Source organism: Miscanthus floridulus, chromosome 18, assembly GCF_019320115.1.
Source record: "Miscanthus floridulus cultivar M001 chromosome 18, ASM1932011v1, whole genome shotgun sequence".
Lineage (NCBI taxonomy): Eukaryota > Viridiplantae > Streptophyta > Magnoliopsida > Poales > Poaceae > Miscanthus > Miscanthus floridulus.
This window is the reverse complement of record NC_089597.1, coordinates 46,037,831-46,052,641: the sequence shown is the minus strand read 5'-3', so window position 1 is coordinate 46,052,641 and position 14,811 is coordinate 46,037,831. Positions and strand designations below refer to the sequence as shown.

The 14,811-nt window shown below is 46.4% G+C and overlaps 2 protein-coding genes and 1 pseudogene across 2 annotated transcripts; 1 reads left to right on the top strand and 2 right to left on the bottom strand.

Moving 5' to 3' along the window:
- Nucleotides 1-1,167: 1,167 nt before the first annotated feature.
- Nucleotides 1,168-4,039, bottom strand: LOC136523755 (UDP-glycosyltransferase 90A1-like; annotated as a pseudogene).
- A 5,620-nt stretch (nt 4,040-9,659) lies between these two features.
- On the top strand, nt 9,660-10,858 carry LOC136522538 (senescence-specific cysteine protease SAG39-like). Its single transcript, XM_066516348.1, has 2 exons — nt 9,660-10,144; nt 10,228-10,858. The coding sequence occupies exons 1-2, from the start codon at nt 9,709-9,711 to the stop codon at nt 10,812-10,814; spliced, it is 1,023 nt and encodes a 340-aa protein (XP_066372445.1). The 5' UTR covers nt 9,660-9,708; the 3' UTR covers nt 10,815-10,858.
- A 3,084-nt stretch (nt 10,859-13,942) lies between these two features.
- On the bottom strand, nt 13,943-14,443 carry LOC136519839 (E3 ubiquitin-protein ligase ATL41-like). The gene has a single exon (XM_066513216.1). It carries the CDS (start codon nt 14,441-14,443, stop codon nt 13,943-13,945), a length of 501 nt encoding a protein of 166 aa, XP_066369313.1.
- Nucleotides 14,444-14,811: the final 368 nt, after the last annotated feature.

Below are 14,811 nucleotides of genomic sequence, written 5' to 3'. Positions count from 1 at the left end.
CCTACCCCACCAGAGTATATAAGGATGGCAGGGGTCCCCTAGACGATATATCGAATCTCATATTTAATATAATACAACAAAGACACTTGACGTAGGGTATTACGTTGATCAGACGGCCCGAACCTGTCTAAATCGTTGTCTCTGCATCTTGTGTCACCATCCGGTTCCTATCACGCGCACCTCCACCGATCATCTACTACCGTGGATATACCCCTCAGTAGACCGCCGATCAAATTTCGTCGACATAGGGCCCATGTGTCATCTCTTCCTCCTCTACCCCTCCACAATCATCAGGGATGTCACCATCCTGCACCATGGCACCGTCGGTGCGCCTACCTCACTCGCGCTCAACCCATCGGCCTGCGCCTCCTCATCCACTCCGCCCTCTCTCGCCTCAATGACTCGGTCGCCACTGTGTCGTCTCCCCGGCGGCCTGCAAGCCGGCCCGATGACCCGCTCAGCACCCCAGCGACCCGCACATCCTGCCGCCCTAGTCGCCCCCACGACTCATGTGGCCCCGGTGACCTGCTCAACACCATGTCGATGTGTGCAGCAGCACCTCCGACTGCAGGTAGCAGAAGCCGTCGCCGCGCGTCGGCGCCCTACACAAACTGCGCTGCCGTACACCCACACTCATCGAGGCACGCCTCTCTGCACGTGGCATCGCTCACCCTCTCCAGCGCCCTTAGGCTGGAGTGGTCGCTGAAGTAGCCTTACCGGCCTGCCACAGCCACCCGACGCCACCGGGACGCAGCCGCGGTTAGGCCGCCGGAACTCTACCGCCCAGAAGTTGGTCGCGTCGGTGCATGTCAGTGCACACACTGTAGGCGCCACACAGAATACTGCAGTCGACTACACTGCAGTCAATCAATGACCGCCATTATTGCTCACACTGCTAGCTAGGGAACGAATCCGTAGCTACAGAGTGAAGGTTGCAATGGCTGATCATTCGAAAAAAAACATCTTTGGAGGACATGCATGATGCTGGGACAATCGGTTTTGAAGAAGGAAAAAAAAAAGAACGAACAAGGCAAGATTTGTTATAATTCGCAGCACAAGAGTTCCAGCCCAGACGGTGCAACTTTAGTAATTTGAGTAGTGCAACTTTAGTAATTTGAGTACCAAATTAATTCTATCACGACAACGAAGAGGCTCGTAGTTAGCTACTCACTCTGAACTAGCCTCAACCCTGCTAGTGCCACTGATGACATAACTGCACGCACCATCAGTCACTACTAGAAACCAGCACTTTATCAAGTACCTCCCGAAGGCTTTGTCGAGTGTCGCATTCGGCAAAGGCTTTGTCGAGTGTCGCACTCGGCAAAGGGCACTTGTCAAAAAATTAATCGGCAAAGAAGCCTTTGCCGAGTGTTTTTTGTCGGGCACTCGGCAAAGCCTTTGTCGAGTGCCGGAAAAGCACTCGGCAAATATTTACACTCGGCAAAATGAAAATGCGAAAAAACCCAAAAACAATAGCAAATTTTTTTTCTGGGGAGGCCGCCACCGGCCAGCGCCCGTCCGTCTCCATCGAAGTCGCTGCGAAAATGCGCAAAATTCACGGCTAACACGGCCAGCGGGATTCGAACTCACGACCTCCCCCTCGCGTGTCTACTGCTCTATCACTGCACTACACTGTCACTTGTGTCTAGATTCCGTTATCTATCCTCATATATTATACTAAACCGAGAGTAAATTGCTTGTTTGAGGCCCTAAACGAATTCAAATAAAACAGTGGTCAACTACAAGGTTTTATAACTTTTCGAGATCTACAATTTTCATTTAGGAAGTTTTTTCCATTCGAGGTCGTTTAAAAAATTCAAATTTTAAATTTGGGAGATACAAACGTAGTTTTGCATGATATGATGATTTCAAATCAAAAAGTTGTCAACTACATAGTTTCATAACTTTTGGAGGTCTACAATTTTCATTTAGGAAGTTTTTCCATCCGAGGTCTTTTGAAAAATTTAAATTTTCAAATTCAAACGTCGTTTTTGCATGACAAGATGATTTCAAATCAAAATGTTGCCAACTACACAATTTCATAACTTCTCAAGATCTACAAAGTTTATTTTAGTCATTTGTTCATCCGACATAGTGGTAGTAACATTGTTCACAAATCTTATACATCTCTCTTCTACTTTCATGAAACTAATATGAGAGATATGAGAGAGATGTAGATTTTATGAACAACGTTATTGTCGCTTTGTCAAATGAAGAAATGACCAAAATAAACTTTGTAGATCTTGAGAAGTTATACAACTTTATAGTTGAAAAGTTTTTCATTTGAATTCATTTAGGGCCTCAAAAATTACTTTGAAAAAATGATTTGCCGATGACCAAAAAAAATGCACACGGCAAAATGCCTCTTTGCCGAGTGCCAAAACAAAGGCACTCGGCAAAGACGCATTTTGCCGAGTGCCAAAAAATGGCACTCGGCAAAATACATCTTTGCCGAGTGCCAGAAAAAGGCACTCAGCAAAGACGCATTTTGCCAAGTCCCAAAAATGGCACTCGGCAAAATACATCTTTGCCGAGTGCCGAAAAAAAAACTCGGCAAAGCCATCTTTATCGAGTGTTTTTTTGCCGAGTGTATTTTATTTGGCACTCAGCAAAGACCGTCTTTGCCGAGTGCCCGATAAAATACACTCGGCAAAGCTTTCGGCACTCGGCAAAGCTTCCGGCACTCGGCAAAGTGCCGGTTTCCAGTAGTGAGCTCCAGGTTTTCAAACGAGGAACTGCCGACGTCCATCGCCGTTCTAGCAGAAGCTATGAGCTCAGCTGCTCTAGCCACCGCGTGCTTCCCTCCCTCTCCCAAGATGAGCTCCCATGCCAATGGCCCGATGTCTTGGCTTGCAACCAGTTCCCCGCCGCCCTCGCTGCCACCGCCGTCGTCGTGCCCTCTGTTGGATGGCCAAACCCTGAGTCCGGCTCCGAGCACGTCAACGACGAACTTGGCATTCATCTTCTACTCTGCCGCCAACGGGAACGCAAGAATCGGAACCCCCATGCTGATGCTTTCGATCACCGAGTCCCACCCACAGTAACTGAAGAAGCCCTTGATGGCCTTGTGCCTCAGGACACCAAGTTGGTCGACAAAGCCTTGTAACACTTTACCCCTGTCTCCGAACCGCCCTTCGACCCGGTCCTCTCCATCAAACCATTTCGACTGGACCACCCATATGAAATCCACACCGGACATGTCCAGTCCGGCCGCGATCTCCTCTAGCTGCGCCCGGCTCAGGTTAGCTTGGGAGCCGAATGCGACGTACAGAACCGACCGGTTCATGGCGAGCCTGGAGTCGAGCCAGATGACTAGATTTGCATCCAGGGTTGTCTGCACCGCCGGTTCTGTGACGAGACACAGCGGACCAACCGGCCACACCTTCGGCGAGTTCTCCAGCTGGTTCATTTTGTCAACGTAGAGTGACTCGAGCTCATGGAAGGAATTGAGGATAGTGCCCTAGCTGGAGGCCGTGGCTACACCGCTCTCACAGATGAAGTCCCAGTGACGACCGGCTGGCTCCGGGTCGTCGAATGGCGGGTTCAGGTCGGCCGTTGTGAGCTGGAGCCCCGGCAAGCCGTCGACCTTGAACGGTTCCCACGACGAGCTCACGCGCATGTGCGGCTTCTGCGCCAGCACGGCGAGCATGACATAGCAGGAGAAGGCACCCATACCGAGCGAGACGAGCCGGGGCACGCCGAGGCCGTCGACGGCGTCCTTGGCCCACGGGAGGAAGCCGTCGTGGACGAGCAGGTCCGGCCAGGGCTCCAGCCGCACCAGCGCATCCGCGAACACCGGACGGAGCACCGCGGTGGCGGAGATGAGATCCAGGAAGTGGTACTCGGAGGCGGAGGGTAGCTCCTCCATGCTCTACGGGCCCACGGATGAGGACGGGAACGACAGCTCGAGGACGGCCGCGCCGGGGATCCCCGCGACTCCCGCGCGGATGAAGGACGCCTCCCGCGGGGTGGCCAGCAAGGTGACCGCCGATGCGAGGCCCCGGCGCAAGAGCAGGCGGGTCAGGTGCAGCATCGGCATGGCATGGCCCTTTGCCATGAATGGGAGCATCGCCACGTGCCAGAGCGTCGAGGATGATGGTGAGGACATGGCGAGCTTAGGTAGCCAAGCTAAGTGTTGTGGACTTGTGGTCGTGAGTGATGAAGGTAATAAATTTCCTTTGGAGCTGTGTGCCGCTTGTACTTGACTTTGGGGTCCATGGGAAGCAGGTAGCCAACCCAACTTTGGACGCATCAGTCAGATTTGTTACTGGGCCACGACCACACACGAGTGAAAGCATCTAGGCCTCTAGTTGAGTTTTGGTGATTAATGACAATACGTGATTACTATGATTAAGGTGTGTTTTGCAGAGGCAATTAATAAGTTAGGTCATGGTAATAGAGATCGATTGGGCTATCATGGTGGTCATGCCCCTACGATGGAAATCGTTTTGATTTTCAAAGATGGACGATAAGGTTAAGGATGGACTAGTTCTAGGTGTCATTTGGTGTTGAAGGGACACTTAGAGTAGTATAGGACTTTGTTTTCATTTGGCCATACTATTAAGGGGGTATGGACGGGTAGCTTGACCTAGGTGAGTCTAGTGAGTTAGGTGTGGTGCACACTTGCTAAACGTAGCACTAGGTAGCTCCTAAAAAGCCCTTAGATACATTGGAGCAAACTTTATTCACGTACGATCGAAAATTGAAAGTGAATGGAGGATCAAATACTGACCGGACGCTGGCTTCGGTGTGACCGGACGCTGGCGCAGAGTCCGGTCAGTTCATTTGATCAAGGTGAAGTCGTCTGGAAGTGACCGGACGCTGAGGGCCAGCGTCTGGTCGACTCCAGTAAGGTTCCATAGAGGAAAAATCACGACCGGACGCTGTCCAGCGTCCGGTCACCATTTGATCACTGGAATTTGGGGTAAACTGATCGGTGCGTCCGATCAACATGACCGGAGTGTCCGGTCACCCCGCAGAGGCACATAGCGGTTCGTTTTTCAGCCCATGTTATAAATACTTCCTCCATTCATGTGTGGAAGTATTTTTGCTCATTCCAACAGCTAAGAAACATCTTTGTGAGTGCCAAGAAGAGCAAGGTCCTAGTGAGGTGATTGAGATTTGAGAATCCCAAAGAGAGCCCTTATTAGTGAGATCAAGAGTAGCAAAGTGTGCATCCACCCTTCTCATTAGGCTTGTCGTGGTCAAGTAAGAGTTCGTGCTTGTTACTCTTGGTGATCGCCATCACCTAGACGACTTGGTGGTGATTTGGAGCTTGGTGATCATCCGACGGAGCTTGTGGATGACCCAACTCAAGTTATGAGCGGTTGTGGGTGATTCACCGCGACGGAGTGTCGAAGAATTAACCCGTAGAGAGCACTTGATCCTTGCGTGGATTAACAGAGAGCTACACCCTTGCGCGGGTGCTCCAACAAGGACTAGTGAGGAGTGGCGACTCTCTGATACCTCGGCAAAACATCGCCACATTCCTCCTTCTCTCTTTACTTTGAGCATTTACTTTGAACAATTCAATACTTGTCTTTACATCTATAGAATTGCCATGCTAGAGTAGGATTGGAACTTAAGTTGTAAGATGTTTTGTGCGGTAGAACATTAGAAACACTTTTTAGACACAAGGGGTTAATTGGGCTAACCGTAGAATTTAATTATTGAAAAAAATTTAGAATCAACCCAATTCACCCCCTCTTGGGCATCTTGATCCTTTCAACGAACCACAACCACGCAACCACACATGAGCCACCGCCACGGAACTGCATGGCCAACTTCAATAACTAATAACTATAGGCTACTAATGGGCTGGAGTGTTACATGTAAAGCTAGGTATATGTTGGTAGGGGTATAAATGCTCCTCCCAAAATTTATAAAAACAGTGGTTTACTGGGTCCTGTTCGTTTGAACTTATCAGCCGTACCATTTTAGCAAAATAACAGTGTTTTTTTCTCATAACAAATCAGCATCAGTATCAACATTAGCCGTTTTTTCAGCCAGCCGAACAGAGCCCTAAATTTTCACCATATTTACACCTTTAATAACACAAGTCTATACACCAACGCGTCAAATACACACTCACTAATTTACTTTAGCTTGGCCACTTGCCTTGGGCACGGCAGCCAAGGTATTCCAATATGTGCGAACGTCTCTGTCTTCTTTCGTGATAACCGGACAGTGTTGCTAATTTTTGAAAACTGGACTATGCTGCTATTCGCTGAAAATTGGGCTGTGCTCCTCCACTTTCTAAAAACTATGGATCAATGTCCACCTGATTACTGAAACTATCAAAACAGGTGCGTTGAACTACCTGTACTCCTGTAGCTTGCTGTTACACGTGAATATGCAAGCTTTCTAATTTGTTAGCTATAATTGCAAGCTTTCTATGTGTTACATGAACGTGCAGTCTGTTACCTTTTTGTGCGAACATGATGTCTGCAAGACTGCATGTCTCCTATGTGTTACATGTGAACTCTCGCGGTTTGTTGGTAAACGGATCATGGCAAAAATGTTGCAATTATGTATAATACAATTATTATATTGATGGTATTAAAATTATTGTAATTATGTTCATCTTATATCTTATATATTTATGCTTGACCATTCTCCGTCAAAATGACAACATAATGGTATACAAAATGATATTTATGATTAATCTTGGCTACATCCAAAAGCATTAAACTATTTGCAGAAGACACACTGTCTGAATTGTACGACTTATCTTTTTAATTATGTGTATGTCAGATTCTAGTCACTTGCAGATGACCCCTGTCCGCGGGTTACAATGGCGGACACAGGCACCGAGCTGGCCGTGCTGCTGCCCAGGTCTATGATCAAATAAATCAATGATAAATTTTCTAAACAGTGAAAGATTAGGATCTATTAGTCCACTTATAGCACTTTCTTTCTACCTCAGCCTGGGACTTAGCTTGATCTTAGTCCTTAGATTCGCCCCTGGCGGGTTATACATGCCCTTAACACTGGCTGAATAGACTAGATTTACATTGGAATTACCATGTCCAAACGAACAACTTTTATACTTTTAATAAATAATATATCACTACTATAATAGCTAGTAGTAACTTCCAATAGCTTTCTCTACCCGTTTAATGGGTACGGACCGAAGGTTAGAGAGGTGTACTCCCTCGTCCCTTCCCGAGTGCCACCTAGATTTTTGCTTTAAGACAGCAATCCATAGCAGAGCACCAAATGCACGTCTCAGGCACAAGTAATTTATGGCAACCATACTTACTTCACGGCCATGTACCTGTCCCTCTCCACACAATAAAGCGTATAGAAGCACCGTATCGCTTCATACTTGCAAGAATATAATTTGTCATAGAAATCAATCTTCTACAACAAATTTTGATTCGTCATTCAGATTTTCATCATAAATATGCAAATTTCTACTAGTGGAATATCTATCACTGGAGTTATGTAAACCTCGTATTAGCACCATGATAGCGTAGCTAACCCCCTGATTGATTCTCCTTATCAGCTAGGGGATCGAGGCCAACAACCAGCGGGTGCGCTCGCGTGCCCCGGTGGATACCGACCAGACACCGTGAAAGCATAGACCACCACCGCTCGGGGGCTCTGGCTGAGCGAAGTTAACTCAGAAACAGAGCTAAGGTCCTAGGATGACCTAGGCCCTCATAATTAGAGGGTCCCGACCGACTAAGCAAGGCTTGGCAAGCTAGCCTAGGCAGATGCCTCGGAGCTCCCGAAAGGACCCTGTCACATGGTAGAAGCCTAATATTCACATAGAAGCGTAGTGCGATCAGCTCTGTCAGGGCGTTGTCCCCTATGCTTTAGTGTTGAGTTGCCCACCTATTTCGATGAGGGGTCACACCGGGGTCATGACACAAGATGACAAAGGGGCACTGGACCCACTCTTCAATCTCCTAGGCTTCATCTCCCTTGGCGTGTAAGGAATGCTAGAGGGCAAGAAAGCTAGGTAGGCACGATGGCAAGTCTCCGGTTAGCCTTGACCTGCCGCTATCGTCTACAAAAGCTGTGATGGCCAGTTTTTATCTTGTTGGCCATGACCACACATAAAAGCGCAGTTGCCTCCAATGGCTCAAAGACAAAGGCGAAGAAGCCCAGAGACTCCCTTGGCGATCAAGGAACCAAGAAAAAACACCAACTTTGTACGCCCCTTGCCCCTCGAGATATAAGGAAGGGCAAGGGGACCCTTAGAGTGGATCGACTCATTTAAACTCATCTTGAAACCCTAGATCAGAGCTAGCAATATGCTCCCCTATCCTCTCTCGCCATTGTAAGAACTCCCTTGAGCATTTTAACATGAATAACTCTCTATTGGATGTAGGGCTTCGAGGCCCCAACCAAGATAAACCCTTTCATGTCTTGAGTCCTAAGTCCCACACATCGACCACTAATTACTAGTCGTGGTTACAAACCCACGACAGATACAAACCCACAACGGATGTGTCTCCATCCGAGATTATTTAAAAAAAAGTCAAAATTTCAATGTGAAAATATATGAAGTTAAAACAAATATTTGAGACACTAAACAACTTTAAATCAACAACTTATCAACAGAAAAATATAGATCGGGTTGACCACTACAAGTTTACTATTAACTATATGAACATTCGAGGACGTTTAGAAATTCTATTTTTTTAATTTCAAAATATATGAAGTTAAACACATATTTGAGAATTTATAAACGACTTCAAATCAAAAACTTTTCAACCACAAAGTTGTAGATTGTATTGAAAACTACAACTTTGGTATAGACCATATCAACATCCAATTATTTGAAAATTTAAAATTTAAAATTTCAAAATCCATAAACTTAAAATAATATTTTGGGACTTTAAACGATGGCAAAAAAAACTTTTCAACAACAAAAAGTTGTAGATTACATTGAGGGCTACAATTCTAATATAAAGTTTGTCTTGATATAAGTTCATATATGTGGAAAAGTTATAAATCATTTTTGGATGCAACTATTTATAGATGCCAGTCTCCGGAAAAGATAGCATCTTCTGCATATGTACATTTTAGCAGTACTTTATGCGTAATGTACTAGATGGTATAATATTATTTTTAGAGCAGTTAACGTAACTTTGCCGCAGTATGTGTTTATAAGATTGACTAGTTTGAGGTACGTATGAACGAACCTATCCACTGTTAGATTTGAGATCCTATTTTATTTTGTGGATGATGCCATTCCTTATTGTTACCTTGGTTAGTTCAAAATGAACTTACAAACATTATTAAATACTAGAAGATGAAAGAGTATTATACTAACCATGTGCTGTTAATACACTTTTTCCTATTTTTATCTGATACTATATGCTATTGAATGCCTGTAATGAGATCTGGTGCTTATAATCTCTATATACATAAACCCTAAAAAAAATCTCTATTCATAATGCTTTAAGACAGCAATCCACAGCAGAGCATCAAATGTACGTCTGGAGCACAAGTAAAATAATTTATACCATCTGGCAATACTTCACGGCCACGTACCTGTCCCTTTCTACACAATACAGCGTAGAAGCACCGTACCGTATCGTTTCATACTTACAACTTACAAGAATAATACATGTCTGTAGCTATATATACCCGTACCACCCAGCTCAAATCACCAAATCAATAGGCATAGTGCACAGCAGCAGCAGGCCAGCATCAGCAACCAATTCACAGGCCTGATCGATCGAGTGATCGACCATGGCCACCCTCAAGGCATTAATCTTGGCAATCCTCGGCTTCGCCTTCTTCTGCGGTGCAGCCCTCGCTGCTCGCGACCTGAACGACGACTCAGCCATGGTGGCGAGGCATGAGCAGTGGATGGCGCAGTACAACCGCGTCTACAAAGACGCCACCGAGAAGGCTCAGCGGTTTGAGGTGTTCAAGGCTAATGTTAAGTTCATCGAGTCGTTTAACGCTGGTGAGAACCGTAAGTTCTGGCTCGGCGTCAACCAGTTCGTCGACCTTACCAACGATGAGTTCAGGGCTACCAAGACCAACAAGGGCTTCAAACCCAGCCCTGTGAAGATCCCTACCGGATTTAGGTATGAGAATGTTAGCGTCGATGCGCTTCCGGCGACCATCGACTGGAGGACCAAGGGTGCCGTCACTCCCATCAAGGATCAAGGCCAATGTGGTAAGTACATTTAGTAGGAAAACTTGTGGCAACACGTACGTTATCTGTTATGACATACGTTGAAACATAACAATCAATTGCAGGCTGCTGCTGGGCGTTCTCAGCCGTGGCTGCCACAGAAGGCATCGTGAAAATCAGCACCGGCAAGCTCACCTCCCTCTCGGAACAAGAGTTGGTGGATTGCGATGTCCATGGTGAGGATCAAGGTTGTGAGGGTGGTTTGATGGACGATGCTTTCAAGTTTATCATCAAGAACGGCGGCCTAACCACGGAGTCTAGCTATCCTTACACAGCTGCAGATGGCAAGTGCAAGAGTGGATCAAATAGTGCTGCAACCATCAAGGGCTACGAGGATGTGCCTGCAAACAATGAGGCTGCGCTGATGAAGGCCGTGGCCAACCAACCCGTGTCGGTGGCAGTGGACGGCGGAGACATGACGTTTCAGTTCTACTCTGGTGGTGTGATGACTGGCTCATGCGGTACTGACCTGGACCATGGGATTGCAGCCATTGGTTATGGAACGACCAGTGATGGCACCAAGTACTGGCTGATGAAGAACTCATGGGGCACGACTTGGGGCGAGAATGGTTACCTGAGAATGGAGAAGGATATTTCGGACAAGAGGGGCATGTGTGGCCTAGCCATGGAGCCTTCCTACCCCACTGAGTAGGCAAATCCTTCAGAAACCTTTAAGTTCGTACATAAACGCTTTGAATAAATCAATGCTTATAAGCCTTTTTATTTACTATGTTTAATTATATAGCTGGTCCGAATGTGTGTCTGTAAATTGTGTTTCAAATTGATCTTTTTACATGTATGCTACAATTCTATATTTATTAAAAATCATGTAATGTGTTGAATGTGTAATGATTAATCATGAATACATGCTGGTTATTTTCTTGGAGCGAATATTCAGAAATGGCCAAGGGCAACATAAAGTGTCATTGGCTACCGGGGTGAATTTGGACTAACTAAAATTTATTCAAGAATACATAGGATCCTAACCCTATAATTGTAGTTCAAAAATAACATTAGCCTATTCTAGTCAAGCTGTCATCATACCGTACATTCTAGGTGTAACATTAAGCTACACAATGAGCAAGCTATTGAATTGCAAGATGGTAATATAAATAATCATTAGATGAGGAAAAGTAATGAAATCAACAATAAAACGCCAAATTCTTGAAGTATTGAGTTGGTGGCACTCTTCCCAGCACTTGTTGCAGCACCTCACCAAAGTGTATAGGTCCTTCATGAGGCACTAAGACTAAAGTCCTCGTGAATGAAATGCACATCTGCATCTCTAGATAGGCATGCTTCCAAACTAGCACAAAATGATTCTAAATAAGAGCACCTCCAAGAGTTTCCAAAACCTACTCCTAATCTTGATTTGGCAAGATTGAAAAAACTTTTCTCCAACAACTCCCTATCTCAATCAATTCCCAATCTTTCCACACTCGGGAAAATCGACCCAATTGTACATGTTGAAATGAACGTGCGCCTATGGATCGGCCAATCTGGAGGTGGAAGGATATGGAGAAGAATAAAGAGTAGGGCAGGATTCCCAATGCAGATGTGCAAGAGAGAAAAAGTATAAAACCGGTTAGGGTGATTTAGAAATAGTTCATGATTCCTGATGTAAAATTGTCTTCTATATTTTAGGAGTGAGATTTACCAACTACCAGAGATGCTCTAAGACTCCCACAATCACCAACAATTCCTCCAATTACCCAGATTGTCTTGTTATTGACAAGCACCAAGAGTAACAAGCCCCAAGCTTCACTTAACCCAAATCAAGCTTAAACTACAACTAGATGTGCACTGGCTACTACTGTCAACCATGATGCACCCATAAAACTATGGATGACTCATGTGATCTGGTGGTGCATAATTCCACATCGACGTGCAGTATAACAAAGGCGAAGGCACATATGGTCGCATCTAAAGATGGGCTAGGTTGTCTCCGAAAACCAGTATACTGTAGTAGTGTGTGGAATAGAAATATCAAGAAAAAAACATTGGTAATTAAAATGTCTCATGTAAACATTGATTTGCCATCATCCATGTGAACCTAGTAGGCGAAGTTTCTTATACATGTTGCTAGATCAGCTCATTATATTCCTCATATCATTAGACTCGGAGCTAGAATCATCTATGTGTCACACTATCACCATCCCATCCTTGAACCAAACTACTGCAAAAAAAGATTTTTGAAGAAAAACCCTCTTATTTGCGGTGGCGGGTCAAAAGTGTTTGTCTCCCAAAACACCCTTCAACTTTCATAGGTGGTAGCTAGGTCCATTTATGGAGACAACCAATCAGCAACCATCTCTATAAATGGAGCCATTAATAGAGGCAGACATTCTATGAGTCCCGCCTCTAAAAAAGCTTGAGGACCATAAATCCTCTCCCAATTGCACAACCCCTAACTTCCTCACACCCCTATTCTCCTAGCTCTCTCTCTCTCTCTCTCTCTCTCTCTCTCTCTCTCTCTCTCTCTCTCTCTCTCTCTCTCTCTCTCTCTCTATGTGTGTGTGTGTGTGTGTGTGCGCGCGCGCGCGCGCGTGTGCCGATCCAATGACTCCAGTCCTCCACTCTATTTTCTCTCTGTAGACAAACCATCTCCCAGATCTGGTGGAGGAAGCCTACAGACAGCCGGCATAGATGAGGTGCCGCAAGCACGGAGGAGGCTGGTGGGCAGACCTCGGAGGAGGCCGGCGGATGGCAAGCGCGGAGGAGGTCCAATGAGCGCAGAGGTTGAGGTCAGTGCAGAGGCCAAGGGTGGTGTAATGGAGGCCGACGACGGTGCACAGAGGAGACCTAGGGTGTTGCTGGGTTGAGGTTGGCGGGCAACGCATGTGGAGACAAGGTCTAGAGTTGCATGGAGGTGATGGGTGGGGCATAGATGATGCTCTCTGTAGATGTCTGGATTTGTACTTGGCCATTCCCTACCTACAGAGGTGCTCCGTCTGTATCCATTCCCCATTTGCAGTGTCTCCCTCTCGACCTCTCTCCTCTCATCTATCTATCCCCTCCTTTTCCTCTCCCACTTATGCAGATCTATCTGTGGTGCTTTGTAGATGATTAATCTGGAGCAGGGAGGTTGGGAGATGCTTCTGGCTCTTGATGTCGGAGAATCCATTGGCGGCGTCCCGGTGGCGTGCTGCATGATTAAAGAGCAGAAGTAGGACAACAAGGAGGAGCAGCGGCGGTGACCGAACAACAGAAGCTAGCTTTCCATAGCAGAAGTTGAAACTATGCAGATGGATGTTGTTTTTACATTTATAGAGATGGATGTCTAACTCATCTGTCGCTGAAAAACACCATTTTTCACATGTGGGCTTGTGACCGCTTCTATTGATGATGATTAATAGAGACCATCGTCTGCTACCATCTTTGAAAAGCATTTTTTGGCGACTCTAAAAGGCCTAAACATAGTACCTTTCTAAATTATAAGATGTTTTGTCATTTCTAAATTCATAGGTTTTACTATGAATCTAGAAATAACATATATCTAGATGTGTAGCAAAAAATATGTATCTAAAAAAGCTAAAACCCCTTATAATTTGGAATGAACAGAGTAGTGAACAGACACTGTAAATATATGTGTAAATAGTCTCACATTGATCAAATGCATGCCAACATTTGTACCATCATGCGTATGGTAAAATCAAGATAAAAAATGGCACATTTATCTTAAGGAGATATGAAAGAGTAGTTGGGAGTGCAGCTTAAGAAGATATGCACATGCTTGCACAACCAACACTCCCACCTGCCATGGGCCGTACCTAGGCGACCTTATCTTTCAGTGACGATCTCCAACGCGGGGATCGAGCTTCTTCTCTCCGCCATCCCCAGGACCCCTGATGAGGCCGCCGCCTTCGGCTCGCCCTTGGGCGGCCTGTCCACCACGTCGGCACGGCACACTGGGCACGCGCTGCTCTTCCTCAGCCACGAGTCCACGCAGTCCGCGTGGAAGCTGTGCTCGCACCGCGGCAGCTGCCTGCACCGGTCGCCGGCCTGGAACGCCTCGAGGCAGACCGCGCAGTCCCCGGCGGCCGCCCCGCCGTCTGCAGACTTGAAGACGTGGCAAGGAAGCGTGACGAGCTCGCCGGGCGACAGTCCCCGGCCGTGGCCGTCCTCCACGCGCTCCTGGTTGGCGTGCTGGCCGGTGCCGCGGGAGACGAGTCCCCGCCGCATGGCCCAGAAAACAACGAGGACGTGGAGGACGAGCATCAGAGAGACGCCCACGATGAGCAGCGCCACGGAGAGGATTGCGGCTGGGTTGGTCATGATCATGCTATGCTATGGTAGCGTACAGCTAGTGATGATATTCCCTAGACTAAGGATCATGTTTCTCATGGATCATGTGAACATTTCTCTTGCTTTTGACGTTCCTTGCTTTGGATATATATGGACACCAGTTCAAGTACGCGTTGGGAGAAACCAAAGAAGAGGCGCTCAGCAGTGATAGGTACAAGGAAGAAAACGGGAGGCGCAGCTGGTTTTTTTTCCCTTGATATAATTGTTTGTTTGCCATCGTTAATTGCCTTAACCTGAGATGTGCATGCACAAGGCTCAATTGGAATTATAGTAGTGCCGATTTTTTAAGAGGATTTTCATGCTTTGTTGCCCAAAGATAAGGGCATATTTGGCTGGGCACCTCC